The sequence below is a fragment of the Schistocerca serialis genome, chromosome 2 (assembly GCF_023864345.2).
Source record: "Schistocerca serialis cubense isolate TAMUIC-IGC-003099 chromosome 2, iqSchSeri2.2, whole genome shotgun sequence".
Taxonomy (NCBI): Eukaryota; Metazoa; Arthropoda; class Insecta; order Orthoptera; family Acrididae; genus Schistocerca; species Schistocerca serialis.
In genome coordinates, this window is record NC_064639.1 from 63139894 (window position 1) to 63159834 (window position 19941).

The 19941-nt window shown below is 40.9% G+C and overlaps 1 protein-coding gene across 1 annotated transcript in view; it reads right to left on the bottom strand.

Annotated features, from left to right (window-relative positions):
* LOC126455728 (phospholipid-transporting ATPase ABCA3) overlaps positions 1-19941 on the bottom strand; it is a 526358-nt gene that overhangs the window by 280177 nt on the left and 226240 nt on the right. Inside the window, exon 13 of the mRNA XM_050091496.1 lies at positions 604-821. Within this exon, the coding sequence (XP_049947453.1) occupies positions 604-821 (218 nt within the window). The remainder of the gene's footprint in view (positions 1-603; positions 822-19941) is intronic.

A 19941-nucleotide genomic window follows, 5' to 3' on the forward strand; every position in this document is an offset into this window, starting at 1 on the left:
ATTCAATTTCACTAAATGTATTAGTTTTACTTCCTTTGATAACTTTAAACACAAAACATGAAATTAGATGAAGTTGCTACCTACTTCTACATCAAAAAATATATTTTTCATGTATTGTTTGGCACAAGATATGTTCCTCGCATTACTATTTTCTATTTCTTCCTGAGGGCTCCCAAATGGAAAACACTGTCTGTATGTACCCTAGTCTTGAGGCTGGGGGATAAAAAGTGAAGATAAGGGAAAAAGACATCAGAAAATTTCTGAGAAATCACTGAACTAGTGTGCTGCTCTTGACTGACTTGTGAGTGTGATGAGTGATCTGCAAAATCCCCCCCCCCCCCCCCCCAAACTTCTCCTCTGCCACCTGCTTCCTTCTCCAAATTCTAAACATTCTTCTCACTCTGAAGAAGAAACTTACAGTTCCAATAGTGAAGTATAATGCTTCTTATATATTTACACATATTTTGAGAGATTTCTGAATTGTATCATCACAGATTTTTCCCACAGAAAAATCAATTTCATTTTATTAATCTTAAGTATGTCTATGCAACATAGTCAATTTAACAGCAACAAAAAAATCATAGTGGTCATTTGTATATTTACCTGTAAGCTGAGTTCAAGAGCTGGCAGGTCATCCATTTGTCCCATTATACGCACAATAATAATGACAATTATGTAAAAGAACACAGGTATTATTGTCATTATAAGAAGTAAAATCCATGTCCTTTTTGTGTACAGGGCTCTCTTCATGAGCATAGCAAGGAACTGATTTATTTTTAGTCGAAATCCTGTCATATTCTTCTTTATCAAATATATTTCGTCTTCAAAAGTGTCACCAAGAATGGAAATCAGAGAAAATGAAAGGAAATAATCAATGAAGGTTTGAACATATTCATAATATGCATACATTCAGAAATACTGAATGAGTACAAAACATTGCTGAACTATCAACAATATCAAATTCTAAATTAAATCAATGGTTGCATTTGGCATACAAGTAATTAGAGACAAAGTGTCATTTAATAGGAATGTAATTAAGTCATTAAAGAATTTATTTTTTATATTTCATACCAATCACCATTTTGAGTAGCAATAATACATGACAGACATTATGTATGACTGATGTGGTTACTTGAAGTCTGTGCTATTTGAACTATTACATATTTTTAATGTTCTTATTCCTTTTTGAGTTTACCTATACTGACACCTATACCTCCTTGGCAATTTTCTGAGCATGAAGCCATATTTTAATGCAGTGTACAGTTATGCAGGATCAGTTCTGAACTTTCACATAGTGTAGATATTACTTAAAAAGAAAAGAACTCTATAGCTTTAATAAAAGTCAACTTCATGTTCAGTCTACGATGGAGTAACACAGTGAACTCTTCCTGCTACTTTGTACTAAATTTACTGATAATCCTGATCACAATCATTGTTTGCAACAAAAATAAAATATTATGAAGAAGATTAATAGTACTGCCTCTGGCCAACAAGTTGCTCAGTCACTCAGAGTCAGGCCTCAACAGCCAGAGACAGTTTTTGTGTGTGTGTGTGTGTGTGTGTGTGTGTGTATTATCTACTTCAGAAGTAGGCCTTTTGGCCGAAAACTCACTTGTTTAGTAGTCTTTTTATTGTGCCTGCCTATGACTCAACATCACCACTATAGGGTGGGTAGCAATAGCAATGTATCCTCTTCATAATAAAGATCATGAAAACTAACAGACATGTTTATTCTAGCTTGTTCTTTTATTAAATAAATTAAAATCTGCTCCAGCTGCTTTGAATGTGTTATTGAGTGCACTACCAGCTTTGTCCTTTTGTATTAAGCCATTTTTAGGTGGTTCTGAGAAATTACGCTAAAGAGAAACAACATTCAAAAGATAATAGTACAAGTACAAGTACAAAGTCTCAATGGCAACTGGAGTTGTTTTAAATAATTCAATAAACAGTTGTGGATCACCACATGCGGAAACTTTTAAGCAGTGAGGTCCAAAGAATATATGTAATATAAAAAACGTCTCTTTGTCTTTCTTCATGCAGTACACTACAGTAACAGTGGTTACATTAAGACTATATTCCATGCTTTTGGTTGCTTTTAATATATATGAGGCATGTTCAGATAGTAAGTGTACTAGATTTTTAAATTTCTTTTAGAAAAAGTGAATTTAAAAAAATTACAGGCTACTGTTGATGCACTGGTTGACTATTTTTTTACACAAATGCCAACCTGTTGAGGACATGTGGTGAATCATGTCACTATCTTCTTTATGCCCTACTTGAAGAACTCTCCCACAACATCCTTCCCTTAGTTCAGAGCCTCTTTCTGCACCTTCTCATTGTTCACATGTGTGCCTTCAGGGAGGTGAAAAGATGATAATCCGAAGGCGCCAAGTCAGTGGAATAGGGAAGGAGAGGGGGGGGAGGGGGTAGAAACATTTAAATCAAATAAGTCGAAGAGCTCCCTGGTGGCCAATGCTGTGTGAGGACAGGTATTTTGTGCAACAAGCATTCTCCTCACATCAGCATTCCCCTCCTTTTGTTTTGAATGTAGCCTTTTGAAATTTTTTAGGGTCTGACAATTTTGTTGTGCATTGACTGCACTGATAGTCTCACTCTGAGGCAGTAATATAACTAGAAATAAATTTGTCTCAATTCCTATTTTGAATCATTGATAAACAGATGTGTCCTTATTTGAATAGGCTAGTTGTTGTAACTGTGTCATTTTGTGAACTCAGTTGTTAGTTTCTTAATTTTTTTATGAGCTTGTACGTAGAATCAAGTTACTTATTTAGATTTTTCTGTATCTTTTTGTAGTTTAATTTAAAATATCTCGTGTGTTTGTGTAGTGTAGTCTTCAGCCTTCAGGTTTGGATTGCATGGCAAGCAAAAAACCGAGACGCTTCAAGAGGTCATAAAGGAGGAAGTGGAACAGACATTGAACCCAATCTCTCGTCCTTCATTTCCCTTTAAAACAATGAAAAAATCGAGACCCAGGTGCAGTTACGTTCCTACAATGCCGCATGAAGAACCTGTTTGCGCACCAAGAAAGACTGACGTCTGTAGGACCCAGGATAACCAGCCAGTATGTTTCCACTGTGGACGACCAGTACATGTGGTTCACTATTGTCGAGAAAGGTGGTGGGTATTTGATGACACACGTGCCAGAAGATAGCAGACCGATCTTGGCTGACGCCACCTCCATGATGACAAAGATGAACAAGAAGATGTGGGTGCAGGACGACGTAGGTCACCATCACTGCAAGCTAGCCGCTGGAGAGGATGCTTCCCAACATGCTGATCAAGGGCTCCATCGCCGTTTAGAAGCTCCAGCCGATCACCTAGTTGCAGCAACCTTAAAAACTTAAGGGTGCGACCTTCCTTGGAGGTGAGGCCACTGAAGAGAAAAATCCTCCATTGTCGATCACTACAAAAATGATAGAAAACTACGTTGATATCCTCATGAATGGCCGACCAGCTAAAGCTCTTGTGGACTCTGGATCATCATATTCAGTCATTTCGGAGATGTACCATCGCCAGTTGCAGAAAATCGTATTTGTCGACAAGAAAACATCTCTGCTGAAGGCGGCTAATGGGAAATATGTAAAACTTACAGGAAGATGTACCATTTGTGTGGATATAAGTGGCCATACACAGCCCTTAGAATTCATCGTCTTACAAGAGTGTAGTCATGATGTCATTCTTGGATGGGACTTTTCGTAAGCTTCTAAGGCAATTATAGATTGTGGTCGCCCAAAGATTATGCTAGATGAGATGAGATACTGTGGACAGGAAGATGCGCATTCAGATGTGTGGAGACTATGTGTGCTGGATGAACTGATCATTCCTGCAGTCAGCACTAGAAAGGTAATTGTCATGTGTCATACCATGAATCATCCCATGGGTGGAATTTAAGAGAAGCATACCACTGAAGAATAGCTTGGTCACCCCAGCCTCTGTTGCCGCATTTAAGAACGGATTTGGTGAATTGTGGATACTTAACTGTTGCCGAGAACCGCAGATCCTTCTAAGATGCATGTGCATAGCAAATGCTGAGCTGTTAATTGAAGAACAGCTGAGCATCATAGAAACCTATGAGACAAGATCTTGTAGCTCAACTATCACCTGATCTCACTAAGGAACACCAGAAGAAGCTACTTGCCATTCTTCATGAGTTCTCTGAATGCTTCAATCCACACGTGAAGAGCAAATTAGACAAATTGATGGTGAATCACTGGATTAGCACTAGAGACCATCAACCAATAAGCCAGAGAGCATACCGTGTGTCAGCAACGGAACGTCAAATTATTCTTCTACATCTTCTACATCTACATCTACGTGGTTCATGGTGTGGGTTCCTGTAGTCATGTCCTAGTTCATGAACCACGGGCAACGTATGAGTGGCCAAGTAAGTGGTCCCGACAGTCGGGATACCAGCTACTTTGGAATAAGGCTGGGCATCTTGGACATATTCTGAGTCGTGGTCACCTTTGTGCTCATACGGCAAAGACTACCACATCCACCAGTTAGTCCCTCAACCGTTAGGGGTAAAACTCAATGGGTCTCGGGGCAAGCAAGGCTAGCAACCTGCTTCCCTGGTACTTTAAATATGATGCTGGCAACAATCAGAGCAAAATGCCTCGGACCTTTGGAGGCGACGGAGTCCCACCTCTAACTGACAAACCAGGGACTCCTAAGATACGACTTGGCAAACAAATGGTAATGAGATGGGGAGCCATTAATATCAATGGGGGCTACTCTGGGAAAAAGGTAGAGCTGGCAGAGGCTGCAAGTAAGATGGGGCTGGACGTTTTAGCTGTTAGTGACATTCGGGTAAGGGGTGAGAAAGAAGAGGAAGTGGGAGAATACATGATCTACCTGTCAAGAGTCAAAGCAGGAATAGCACAATGGGGTGTAAGGCTTTACATCAGGAAAGAAATGGAACCCAGCTTACTTGCAGTAAGGTATGTAAACGAACGACTGATGTGGATAGATCTGACAGTGTCTAGCAAGAAAATTAGGATTGTGTCAGTATATTTGCATTGTGAAGGGACAGATCAAGATAAGATGGATAGTTTTTATGAGGCACTCAGTGATATAGTTGTTAGAGTAAAGGACAAGGACAGTGTTCTGCTCATGGGTGATTTTAATGCCAGGATTGGAAATCGAACAGAAGGGTATGAAAAGGTTATGGGTAAATTTGGAGAGGATATGGAGGCCAACAGGAACGGGAAACAACTCTTGGATTTCTGTGCCAGTATGGGCTTAGTAATCACAAACTCCTTTTTTAAACATAAGAATATTCACCAGTATACTTGGGAAGGCAGGGGAACCAGATCTGTCATTGACTATATAATAACAGATCAGGAATTCAGGAAGGCTGTGAGGGATACACGTGTATTCAGGGGATTCTTTGATGACACTGATCCTTATTTAATCTGCAGTGAAATTGGGATTGTGAGGCCAAAAGTGCAGGAGGTCAGGTCCATATGTAGGAGGATAAAAGTGGAGAAACTTCAGGATAAGGAAATCAGGCACAAGTACATAACAGCGATCTCAGAATGATACCAGTTAGTTGAATGTAGTCAATTACAGTCATTGGAAAAGGAATGGACAAGGTACAGGGACACAGTACTGGAAGTGGCTAAAGAATGTCTTGGAACGGTAGTGTGTAAAAGTAGGATGAAGCAAACAGCTTGGTGGAATGACACAGTCAAGGCAGCCGGTAAAAGGAAAAACAAGGCGTATCAAAAATGGCTACATACTAGAACTCAGGTAGACAGAGAAAGTTATGTTGAAGAAAGAAACAAAGCCAAACAGATAATTGCAGCATCCAAGAAGAAATCTTGGGAAGACTTTGGAAACAGGTTGGAGACTATGGGTCAAGCTGCTGGAAAAAAATTCTGGAATGCAATTAGCAGTCTTCGAAAGGGAGGTAAGAAGGAAATGACAAGTATTTTGGACAGGTCAGGAAAACTGCTGTGAATCCTGTGGATGCCTTGGGCAGATGGAGGGAATATTTTGAAGAGTTGCTCAATGTAGGTGAAAATACGATCAGCAATGTTTCAGATTTCGAGGTAAAATTGGATAGGAATGATGATGGAAAAAGGATCACATTTGAGGAAGTGGAGAAAATGGTCAATAGATTGCAGTGCAATAAAGCAGTTGGGATGGATGAAATTAAGTCGGAACTCATCAAATACAGTGGAATGTCAGGTCTTAAATGGCTACACAGGATAATTGAAATGGTCTGGGAGTCGGGACAGGTTCCATCAGACTGGACAAAAGCAGTAATCACACCAATCTTTAAACATGGAAACTGAAAATATTGTAATAACTACAGAGGTATCTCTTTAATCAGCGTTGTGGGTAAAATCTTCTCAGGTATTGTTGAAAGGAAAGTGTGAGTATTAGTTGAGGACAAATTGGATGAAAATCAGTGTGGGTTTAGGCCTCTTAGAGGTTGTCAGGACCAGATCTTTAGCTTACGGCAAATAATGGAGAAGTGTTATGAGTGGAACAGGGAATTGTATCTGTGCTTTATAGATCTAGAAAAGGCATATGACTGGGTTCCTAGGAGGAAGTTATTGTCTGTTCTATGAGATTATGGAATAGGAGGCAAACTTTTGCAAGCAATTAAAGGTCTTTACATGGATAGTCAGGCAGCAGTTAGAGTTGACGGTAAATTGAGTTCATGGTTCAGAGTAGTTTCAGGGGTAAGACAAGGCTGCAACCTGTCTCCACTGTTGTTCATATTATTTATGGATCATATGTTGAAAACAATAGACTGGCTGGGTGAGATTAAGATATGTGAACACAAAATAAGCAGTCTTGCATATGCGGATGACTTAGTTGTGATGGCAGATTCGATTGAAAGTTTGCAAAGTAATATTTCAGAGCTAGATCAGAAATGTAAGGACTATGGTATGAAGATTATCATCTCCAAAATGAAAGTAATGTCGGTGGGAAAGAAATATAAACGGATTGAGTGCCAAATAGGAGGAACAAAGTTAGAACAGGTAGACGGTTTCAAGTACTTAGGATGCATATTCTCACAGGATGGCAACATAGTGAAAGAACTGGAAGCAAGGTGTAGCAAAGCTAATGCAGTGAGCGCTCAGCTACGATCTACTCTCTTCTGTAAGAAGGAAGTCAGTACCAAGACTAAGTTATCTGTGCACCGTTCAATCTTCCGACCAACTTTGTTGTATGGGAGCGAAAGCTGGGTGGATTCAGGTTACCTTATCAACAAGGTTGAGGTTACGGATATGAAAGTAGCTAGGATGATTGCAGGTACTAGTAGATGGGAACAATGGCAGGAGGGTGTGCACGATGAGGAAATCAAAGAAAAACTGGGAATGAACCCGATAGATGTAGCAGTCAGGGCGAACAGGCTTAGATGGTGGGGTCATGTTACACGCATGGGAAAAGCAAGGCTACCCAAGAGACTCATGGGTTCAGCAGTAGAGGGTAGGAGGAGTCGGGGCAGACCAAGGAGAAGGTACCTGGATTCAGTTAAGAATGATTTTAGACCAAGGAGAAGGTACCTGGATTCGGTTAAGAATGATTTTGAAGTAATAGGTTTAACATCAGAAAACGCACCAATGTTAGCACTGAACAGGGGATCATGGAGGAATTTTATAAGGGGGCTATGCTCCAGACTGAATGCAGAAAGGCATAATCAGTCTTAAATGATGATGATGATGATGATGATCTACATCTACATATATACTCCGCTAGCCACCAAGCCGTGTGTGGCGGAGGGCACAATTCACGCCAAAATCATATTTCCCCCCTTCTGTTCCACTCGCAGATTGCGCAAGGGAAAAACGACTGTCTGAGTACCTCAGAAGGAGCTCTTATTTCCCTTATCTTTGAATGGTGATCATTGCACGATCTGAAAGTTGGTGGAAATAATATATGCTCTACATCCTCGGTGAAGATCAGATTTTGGAATTTAGTGAGCAGCTCCTTTTGTTTAGCGCACCATCTATCTGCAAGTGTGTCCCACTTCAAACTTTCTATGAGATTTGTAACACTCTCGCGATTGGTAAATGTACAAGTCACGAACCTTGCTGCTCTTCTTTGGACCTTCTCAACCTCTTGAATCAGACCCAACTGGTAAGGGTCCCATACAGACGAACAGTACTCCAAGACAGGACAAACTAACGTAGTGTAAGCTATTTCCTTTGTTGAACGACTGCATCGCTTCAGGATTCTACCAATAAACCACAATCTAGAGTTCGCCTTACCCATTACTTGTGTAATCTGATCATTCCATTTGAGATCATTTCAAATAGTCCACCCAGATACTTGGTGGACGTTACCGCTTCCAAAGACTGGGCATTTATCTTGAACTCGTACATTGATTGGGATTTTTGCCTTGTTATACGCAGTAGGTTACACTTACTAACATTGAGAAATAACTGCAAGTCTTTACACTACACATTTATTTTCTGCAAATCCTCACTGATTTGTTCACAGCTTTCATGTGATACTAGATTCCTGTAGACTATAGCATCATCAGCAAACAGTCTAAGGCCGATGAGGTAGAGAAAATGATGAAGAATGACACCATTCAGCCTTCGTGGAACCCATGGTTGTCACCAGTGGTCCTCGTCAGGAAGAAGGATGGGAGTTGGCACTTTTGTGTTGATTACAGGAAGCTTAATAAGATAACTAAAAAGGACATTTACCCTCATCCACAAATTGATGATTCACTAGATTGTCTGAAGGGGGCTAAGTTTTTCTCAATGATGGACATGTACTTGGGATACTGGCAAACTGAAGTAGATGAGGCTGATCGTGAGAAAACTGCATTCATCACCCCTGAGTTTAAGATAATGCCGTTTGGTATGCGTACTGCACCAGCAACTTTTGAACGGATGATGGATAATCTTCTAAGGCACCTGAAGTGGATGACGTGTCTTTGTTATTAAGATGATATTATAGTGTTCTCGGAGACATTTGATGAACATATAAAAAGAGTGAGGGCCATTCCTAAGTGTCTCCAACAAGGCAGACTGAAACTTAATCCAAGAAAGTGTCTCTCTGGAGCAAAAGAAATCAAAATACTTGGACACCTTGTGTCAAATGAAGGTGTGAGGCCAGACCAAGAAAAGGTGAGATCTATAACAGAATTTCCTATTCCTAAAAGAGATGTGAGAAGCTTCCTCGGATTATGTTCCTATTACCGTCTTTTTATCAAAGACTTTTGTATAAAAGCCAGGTCACTCCAAGAGTTGTTAAAAGCTGATGCTAAATATAACTGGGTTGGTGCTCAACAAGATTCTTTCGATGTGCTGTGAGAAGCTCTGACGAATGACCCTGTACTTGGTCTGTATGATGAGAGGGCACCTACAGAACTACACACAGATGCCAGCGGGTATGGGATCGGTCCTGTTCTGGTGCAAATTTTGCATGGAAAAGAGAAGGTTATATCCTGTGCTTCTAGGACACTTACAAAAGCCAAGAGATACTACTCAACTACAGAAAGAGAATGTCTTGCTGTGATCTGGACCATGTGCAGATTTCGAAAGTATCTCTATGGACGGCCATTCACAGTTGTTACAGACCATCATTCACTCTGTTGGTTGACTGGTCTTAAGGATCCAGCAGGACAAATCGCCAGGTGGGCACTATGTCTTCAAGAGTATGACATTACCATAGTGTACAAAAGTGGAAGAAAACACCAAGATGCCGACTGTCTCTCAAGAAACCCTGTACAAGACCATCAAGACTTTGATGAAGGCACTGATTGTCTCACTGCACTCCAGCATCTTTCTGCTGAGCAGAAGAAGGACACCAAGATATGTAAAATTATGCTTGCCTTTGGTCAGAGGGTGTGAAAGCACAATTTAAGGTAATTAACGGATTGCTTTGCAAGAAAAACTTTGATCCATTTGGAAAGCGGTGGCTACCAGTGATTCCCAGACACACGTGCTTAGATGTCCTACAGAAATTCCATGACACACCCAAGGCCGGATATTTAGGATTTATTACGACATATGTTAGAATCCGCAAGAGATTTTTCTGCCCAGGTTTATTTAGGAGTGTCCGTCACTATGTGTCGCACTCTAGAGAGTGCCAGAGGAGAAAGGCAGTTCCTCAGAAACCACCTGGCTGACTCATACCAATTCCACCAGCCAAAATGCCTTTCCGGTATATTGGGACTGACCTCCTTGGATGGTTTCCAACATCTCCTAGTGGCAATAGATGGGCACTGGTTGTCTGACATGCTACGCCATTACAAAAGTTGTGAAAACAGCTGAAGCATCCGAGGTAGCCAAAATCATCGTGGAAGACATTGTATTAAAACACGGTGCCTCCAGGTTGTTAATTACTGATCGAGGGCAAGTTTTTCAAACGAATCTTGTGACAGAGATAAACCGTCGGTGCAACATTACTCATCACATGACGACTGCCTACCATCTGCAAACTAACGGGCATACTGAACGCCTTAGTAAGAGCTTGGCTGTTCATCAATGTTGAGCAGAGCAACTGGGATGAGGTGCTACCTTTCGTGACATTTGCCTACAACACCACCAAACAAGACACCACAGGATTTACGCCATTTTTCCTCGTGCATGGGCATGAGGTGACGACAACGATGGAGTCAGTCTCTCTGTTACATCCTGATGACGTGGACGATGACTACATCAGCCAGATGTTGACCAGAACTGATGAAGCTCAGCAGTTAGCTCGACTCCGCATGCTGCAGGCTCAAGAAAATGATCGCCAAAGGTATGACGCGAGCCACCGCCCTGTTGTTTACCAGCCTGGTGACCTCGTCTGTATCTTCACTCCTGTTTGGAAGGTTGGTCTCTCTGAGAAGCTCCTCCGGCGCTACTTTGGACCTTATAAGGTTGTAAGACAGATGTCTGATGTAACTTATGAATTTGAAGATTTCGATCCCGACACAAGATGACAAACAAACAGAGATACGGTCCACGTCCTTCAAATGAAGCCTTATAAGGATCTTGCAAGCCAGGGTAAATTCGAAGCTGCAGCAACAGGCAACAAGCGGAAAGGTAATGAAGAATGTAGCAGCAAACAAAGTTCTAAGATGATCACCACCAGGGCGAACATCAGGCATCGGGAGTCAGAGTATGCAGGACCGATGACTCGTTCCCGCACTACGAGGATGTAACACCGAGACGCTGTTATCTTATGGAGGGAGGAATGTCACTGAAGAAGGCAAGTAGTGCAGTTGCCATAGTGTAGTGGTTATTATACTAGCTTGTTGCCTGGAGGGTCATAAGATCAAAACTTGCCTGAAGTGAAAAATTTTAATTTCTATATTCGATTTGAGTACATTCTATAAGTATCCACAAATGTCAAGAATCATTGTACTGGAATGTTCTGTAGCTGTATATATACTCTATGTGTTCTGGTCAGAGGCAGTTTGCTCTGCGCTCTTGTAAGTGTAAGTGCTGAGTAAACCTTCATTAAGTGAAGTTAGTGTTTGTCGTTCACCTTCTTCTATGCAAGAATATTGTAAAAGAATTTTATGATCATGCACAAGGGAAAAGAAAGAAATTGCAGAGCTATTTCTGTCACAGCCTTCCTGTCATGAGGTTTCTCATTCTAGGAATGCTCTTCATTGGCTGATGAAAGATGTTTCTCGATTTAAGGTAGTTAGTCAGTTAGTGATAAGCACCCTACTTTCCGAAGGTCTTTTACGGTCTGTTGTACTGATCCTGTGCTGCAGGCAAGGCAGCACTTCCACTTGTTGGGTGGAATCAAACACTGAGTGACTGGTGTGGAGAGAACATGATCTCTGTGACATCAAAGAAATGCTCGCCACAAAGCAAATGATTTTGAAATAGATTTGTAACAATTGTTACTGTCTGGATGGAGTCCAACCGATGTATACTCTCTTTTCTGGCTGTAAAGAATGCAAAAGGTAATTGATCTGTCATCATCCAGAATTGTATATTACAGGCAATACACCAACTTCAAACTATCTCGGTGTGTTATTCCAGTGGATACGTTCAACAACAGAAATCTCTTGCAGCACCTTTTGACAGAAAATGAGAAGAAGTCCACTGAGAAGAGCAGATCCAAGGTCAAGGGGCACTGATTAGCAGGACTCTTTCAGCACAAGAAACAAGGTGAGCGATAAATGTATTGCAAATACTTTGAAGAATTAACCTATGAAAATTCTACAGATTCACTAATGAATTGTTTTACTTATCAACATATATCACCAAAATACACACATCAAAAAAGTCTTGCATCATCCTGGTTCCCAGAACTCCTGAAGATAGACATTGTCTGTGGATATTGTATCACAGACACAGTCCCTTTGACTGTTGAGAGATGTTTCTAAGCCTGCCCAAAGATGTAAACAACCACGCACGAACAGTGCCTATTAGACGGAGGGGGGTCTGACAGCCAATCAGTTCCTGTCATTCCATCAGGAAGGAGGTACACAGCTCGTGTTGTCTTTAGTTCACCCGTGCCTAGACAGTCAATAACGCGGTTTGATCGTGTCTGCATTGTTACTTTGTGCCAGGAACGGCTCTCAACAAGGGAAGTGTCCAGACGTCTCGGAGTGAACCAAAGCAATGTTGTTCGGACATGGAGGAGATACAGAGAGACAGGAACTGCTGATGAAATGCCTCGCTCAGGCTGCCCAAGAGTTACTACTGTAGTGGATGGCTGCTACCTATGGATTATGGCTTGGAGGAACCCTGACAGCAATGCCACCATGATGAATAATGCTTTTCGTGCAGCACAGTACATTGTGTTATGACTCAAACTGTGCACAATAGGCTGCATGATGTGCAACTTCACTCCCGTTGCCCATGGCGAGGTCCATCTCTGCAACTACAACACCATTCAGAGCAGTACAGATGGGCTCAACAATATGCCAAATGGACCACTCGCTATTGGCAACATGTTCTCTTCACCAATGTGAGTCGCATATGCCTTCAACCAGACCATTGTCGGAGACATGTTTGGAGGCAACCCCATCAGGGTGAATGCCTTAGACACACTGTCCGGCGAGTGCAGCAAGGTGGAGGTTCCCTGCTGTTTTGTGGTGGTATTATGTGGGGCCGACGTACACCGCTGGTGGTCATGGAAGGTGGTAATGGCTGTACGATATGTGAATGCCATCCTCTGACCGATAGTGCAACCATGTTTGTTGTTGTTGTGGTCTTCAGTCCTGTGACTGGTTTGATGCAGCTCTCCATGCTACTCTATCCTGTGCAAACTTCTTCATCTCCCAGTACTTACTGCAGCCTACATCCTTCTGAATCTGCTTAGTGTATTCATCTCTTGGGCTCCCTCTACGATTTTTACCCTCCATGCTGCCCTCCAATGCTAAATTTGTGATCCCTTGATGCCTCAGAACATGTCCTACCAACTGGTCCCTTCTTCTTGTCAAGTTGTGCCACAAACTCCCCCACTCCCCAATTCTATTCAACACATCCTCATTAGTTATGTGGTCTACCCATCTAATCTTCAGCATTCTCCTGTAGCACCTCATTTCAAAAGCTTCTACTCTCTTCTTGTTGAAACTATTTACCATCCATGTTTCACTTCCATGCATGGCTACACTCCATACAAATACTTTCAGAAACGACTTCCTGACACTTCAATCTACACTCGATGTTAACAAATTTATCTTCTTCTGAAATGCTTTCCGTGCCACTGCCAGTCTACATTTTATATCCTCTCTACTTCAACCATCACCAGTTATTTTCCTCCCCAAACAGCAAAATTCCTTTACTACTTTAAGTGTCTCATTTCCTAATCTAATTCCCTCAGCATCACCTGCTTAATTTGACTACATTCCATTATCCTTGTTTTTCTTTTGTTGATGTTCATCTTATATCCTCCTTTCAAGACAATGTCCATTCTGTTCAACTGCTCTTCCAAGTCCTTTGCTGTCTCTGATAGAATTACAATGTCATTGGTGAACCTCAAAGTTTTTATTTCTTCTCCATGGATTTTAATGCCTACTCTGAATTTTTCTTTTGTTTCCTTTACTGCTTGCTCAATATACAGATTGAATAACATTGGAGAGAGGCTACAACCCAGTCTCACTCCTTTCCCAACCACTGCTTCCCTTTCATGCCCCTCAACCATATCGGCAGCATATTGGCGAGGCATTTGTCTTCACGTACGGCAATTTGCACCCTCATCTCGCACGTATTGTGAATGACTTCCTTCTGGATAATGATATTGCTCTACTAGAGTAGCCAGCATGTTCTCCAGACATGAACACTATCAAACATGCCTAGGATAGACTGAAAAGGGATGTTTATGGATGACGTGACCCACCAACCAATCTGAGGGATCTACGCCACATCGCCATTGAGAAGTGGGGCAATCTGGACCAACAGTGCTTTGATGAACTTGTGGATAGTATGCCATGACGAATACAGGCATATATCAATGCAAGATGACGTGTTACGGGGTATTAGAGGTACCGGTGTGTACAGCAATCTGGACCACCACCTCTGAAGGTCTCGCTGTATTGTGGTACAACATGCAATGTGTGGTTTTCATGAGCAATAAAAAGGGCAGAAATTATGTTTATATTGATCTCTATTCCGATTTTCTGTACATGTTCCAAAACTCTTGGAACCGAGGTGACACAAAACTTTTTTTTGTGTGTGTAGTAAAATGTAGAAAGATACAGTTCAATTTCCAGTTTCATAACTGAATTCCATATGTAGTGAGCAGTAACAACATATTTACTTGAATTAATGCAGGTCCAGATAATTGCCTTAAATGCTGTAATTGTGAAACTTAATTTTTTCAGCCTTTGAATAATTATGTATAAGGATCAGTGACAAAAATCAAAAAGTCAGTGTTCTCAGCATAGCACACAGCCAGAAACAAGAACACTTTGTAACATATTAAAAGAAGTTAATATTTACATGCTGACCTTGTAATAGTGTCAACTCATCTACAAAATAGACATACTGAATTTCTGTTGTGACATTTGCAGTTACTGCTGTCGACAAAATCTCTTGTGTACATTATGACAAACTTAAATGTAAGCTGTCACTAAGAAATTCTCTCTCTCTTTTCACTTTTCTTTGTATTTTTTGTGCATCCATAGAATAATTATTTTATCTATGTAGTCATCTTCACAGAGAGAGAGTGTACAATCATTTATTCATACTGACACATTGTTTAAGTGTGAATGTAGCTCCACAACTGCAAAGGATAAGAACAGAAAAGGAGACTCGCAGGATCATAGCTCACATGGCGATCAAATAATTAAGATCAATCCCGATAATCCCAGGGAATATGTCTCCCACTCATTTGCTGTATGACATGTCAGTTTATTCCATTTCTCTCTGTGTCCATCTACTAACAACTGTTCATTTGCACAATGTGTTCTATATATCTCAGCACCTCGAGAGGCATTGTATGACCAAATTATACACTAAGAGGCAGAAGTAGCCACTGCAGGCTATTTTTATAAAGTATACTGAAAATAATTATTAATCACATTTTTATCACAAGAATTACCTTTTCTGCATCATTAGAAATCAGAGGATTATGTGCCTTAGCAAAAAACCAACTACTATGAATAAAGCCATCAGTACTCAGAAGCTGTTCTCTTCAGTTACTTCAAACAAAGTACTTACAACATACAGAGTGTCTGTAAATTATTGTTAAAAACTTCTAGGACTTGTAGAGGGGAGTGAGTTCACAATATTTTGAACAGAAACCCATGTCGAGAAACGTACCATTTCTGTTCTACAGTGGTTTCATTTCAGATGTGGAACACATCTACATCTGCTGAGGGAAAGAAAAAAGTCTCAGAGTTGCTTGTCCTCGTAGGCGACAGAGTTGACAGGATGATGTGTATTACTTCATGTGGGGTCATATGCACAGTTTAATCAACAAGTCTCCTGTAGAGACGCAAAGATGTGCTGCTACAGGTTCTGGCTGCTGCACTGGAAATTGAGGAGACACCACCAGATGGGATGGAGAGTGTGCATCCATAGAATAATTATTTTATCTATGTAGTCATCTTCACAGAGAGAGAGTGTACAATCATTTATTCATACTGACACATTGTTTAAGTGTGAATGTAGCTCCACAACTGCAAAGGATAAGAACAGAAAAGGAGACTCGCAGGATCATAGCTCACATGGCGATCAAATAATTAAGATCAATCCCGATAATCCCAGGGAATATGTCTCCCACTCATTTGCTGTATGACATGTCAGTTTATTCCATTTCTCTCTGTGTCCATCTACTAACAACTGTTCATTTGCACAATGTGTTCTATATATCTCAGCACCTCGAGAGGCATTGTATGACCAAATTATACACTAAGAGGCAGAAGTAGCCACTGCAGGCTATTTTTATAAAGTATACTGAAAATAATTATTAATCACATTTTTATCACAAGAATTACCTTTTCTACATCATTAGAAATCAGAGGATTATGTGCCTTAGCAAAAAACCAACTACTATGAATAAAGCCATCAGTACTCAGAAGCTGTTCTCTTCAGTTACTTCAAACAAAGTACTTACAACATACAGAGTGTCTGTAAATTATTGTTAAAAACTTCTAGGACTTGTAGAGGGGAGTGAGTTCACAATATTTTGAACAGAAACCCATGTCGAGAAACGTACCATTTCTGTTCTACAGTGGTTTCATTTCAGATGTGGAACACATCTACATCTGCTGAGGGAAAGAAAAAAGTCTCAGAGTTGCTTGTCCTCGTAGGCGACAGAGTTGACAGGATGATGTGTATTACTTCATGTGGGGTCATATGCACAGTTTAATCAACAAGTCTCCTGTAGAGACGCAAAGATGTGCTGCTACAAGTTCTGGCTGCTGCACTGGAAATTGAGGAGACACCACCAGATGGGATGGAGAGTGTGTATCAGAATACGCTTCGCAGGTACAGTCCCTGATACATCGTCAGTGGTCGCCACATCGAGCTGTTACTGTAATGCATCAGCACTGTTCTGTGCTTAAAGTATGCCAGGTTCTTTTCTGTTTTGCAATAATGGAAAGCACCAGTACTGTTCTGTACGTACAGTATGCTGTATCTTTTTGCATTTTGGAATAATGTATACATGTAATGTAAGTGTTAATACAAACAAATGTGATTAAATGATAAATGGATGTTTCATTATGTTTCCTTTTGAATTGTTACCTAATAATTGTACTGTGCCATACCTAATTTAATTCCTCAAGCGAAATTGGATGAGTTAAACATTTGAATTAGTGTAAAACATTCTTGATTTTCTTGCCATGTCAACTGGGATAAAATCTCAAGCTTTCGACAATTACCTCCATCATCATTGTCAGGAGCAATTGACTATCTTCACTGCTGCAGTGGTAGCCTTTTTTATAGCCTGTGGATGGCTTGTGATTGGTTGGCTTGTGATTGGTTGGCGATTACGTACTGCTGTCGCAGACGGTGTCAATGTGTGCGCTGTTGGCGCCACCGCTTCCATTGAACGTAAACCTTGGAATTAACATCTTTGCTGCTTCTCTGCATCAAGCGCTCATTTCCATGGACAGCTCAGATGGTATCCGCTATCGCGGTTAAAGTTCTTTTGGCTCATTCTTATTTCAACAGCCTCCTTAACAACAGAATCCCAGTACGTGCAGGCATGGGACAGAATTTTTGTTTAATCAAACAATATTTTATGCTTGTTCATGAGGCTGTGCTCCGCAATTGCTGATTTCTCCAATTCTCTATTTTTAATACGGCGTTGGTGTTCTGCACAGCGGTCGGAAATGGTACAAATGGTCTGATCTATATAATTGCTTCCACACTCACAGGGGATATTATAAACTCCAGGGACCCTGAGGCCGAGATAGTCCTTAACAGGGCACATCATCTCCTTAATTTTCTTAGGAGGATGAACAATCGGTCTCATACCCCGTCTATTCAGGATTCTTTCTATTTTGCTGGAAATAGCACCACAAAAAGGAAGAACTGCAATCAGTGTTTCATTTCTGTGAGTGTGCACCATTTTCACATTTCCTTTTTTTGGAGAATGCTGCCTTTATATTGTGTGCACCATAGCCATTCTTTTGGAACACGTACTTCAGATGGTTAATCTTGGACCTTAAGTGGTCCTTGTCAGAAACAGTTTTTGCTCTATGTACCAATGTGTTCAAAATGGCTCTCTTCTGAACAAGATGATGGAAACTCTGTGCATTCGGGTATAAATCAGTACACGTCGGCTTATGGTATGTACTAAAACGTCTAAGAAATGTGGTTAAACACCATATCAAGTCAGTTGGAATGAAGAATATATTACAGAAGACAAGCCGGGCGATTGTCAAAGAAAGGTTACAACACACAAGGATATGAACTAGATTTTAATGCATGATGTTAATATAGTTGCCATCTTTTGTTATCTACAGCTCTCTCGCCATTTGATTGGGAATTAATTGATATGAAGACGGCTGCACATCAAAGAGCTCATCTTAGCAATACATCAGCTAAACAGGTAAAGAAATTTGAGCGTCTTGCAGCTATGCAAAGATCAGAGGCATCGTACAAAACAGCACGCACTGTCGTCAAACTGTCAGGCAAGAACCTGGACAAAGGAGCCATCTCGGCCCTTAATAAAGGTTTGAATTTTGCTCCTACACCACGTACTATACCCATCGTGGATCTTATCAGTGGAGTAGAACAGGTGGTGCGGCATCTTGCACAGGACGCCGCCGAGAAAGTGAGACTTTTTACCAGTCACTTTTTGGCTTCAGCTAAACCTACCAGATTTAATATCAGTAGAGAGGAGAGGGAGGGGCTCCATTTACTTTGGAAGGATGAAGATCTTGTCATATTACCAGCTGACAAAGGAAATGCCACCGTGATCCTTAATACTACCGAATATCATAGTAAAATGACATCACTGTTGGAGGACAGTACATAGAAATATCTTAAATGGGACCCAGCTTTGATGTACAGCAGAAAAACCATGATGTTACTGAAGAATTTCGGGCTGCCAGACGATGTTACAAAAAATCTCAGAGTTCGAGCTCCTAGACTGCCCAGGTTGTACAGACTACCAAAGATCCACAAGGATAATGTTCCCATGAGACCTATTGTCAGTGCAACTGGTTCTCCTACTTACAATCTGGCCAAATACCAAACAAAGTTGATGATCCCTATAGTTGGCTAGTGTGAACATCACATCAAAAACTCCCAGATGTTCATTGAGAAAATCAAACAGATTAGAATTGGTCCACATGACATTTTAGTCAGCCTGGATGTGGTATTACTGTTCACAAAAGTTCCTGTGGAGGACACTTTGAAAATGCTGGCGGATCTTTTTCCTCCTGAAACTAAACCGGCACATGATGACGACCACCTGGTTATTGTATGGTAACAAATTTTATGAAATGACAGACGGTATGGCGATGGGCTCTCTGTTGTCTCCATCACTGGCTAACATTTTTATGGAGAATTTTGAGGAACGTGCAATAAGTTCGGCTCCCCTCCGTCCATCCTGATTTTATCGTTATATTGACAATACATTTATGATCTGGCCACACGGTGAAGAAGCTCTCGAACAATTCAGGGAATACATGAACAGCATACATTCGAACATCCAGTTCACTGTCAAGATGGAGAAGGAAGGGAGACTGTCTTTCTTATACGTTTTAGTACAACGACAGGCGGACAGGCGTCTTGGCCACTCTGTATACCATAAGCTGACGCATACCGATTTATACCTAAATGCACAGAGTTTCCATCATCCTGCTCAGAAGAGAGCCATTTTGAACACGTTGTTATGTAGAGCAAAAACTGTTTCTGATGAGGACCACTTAAGATCCAAGATTAACAATCTGAAGTACGTGTTCCGAAAGAATGGCTATGGTGCATGCAATATAGAAGCAGGATTCTCCAAAAAAAGGAAATGTGAAAATGCTGCACACTCACAAGATGACACACTGATTACAGTTCTTCCTCTTTGTGGCGCTATTTCCAG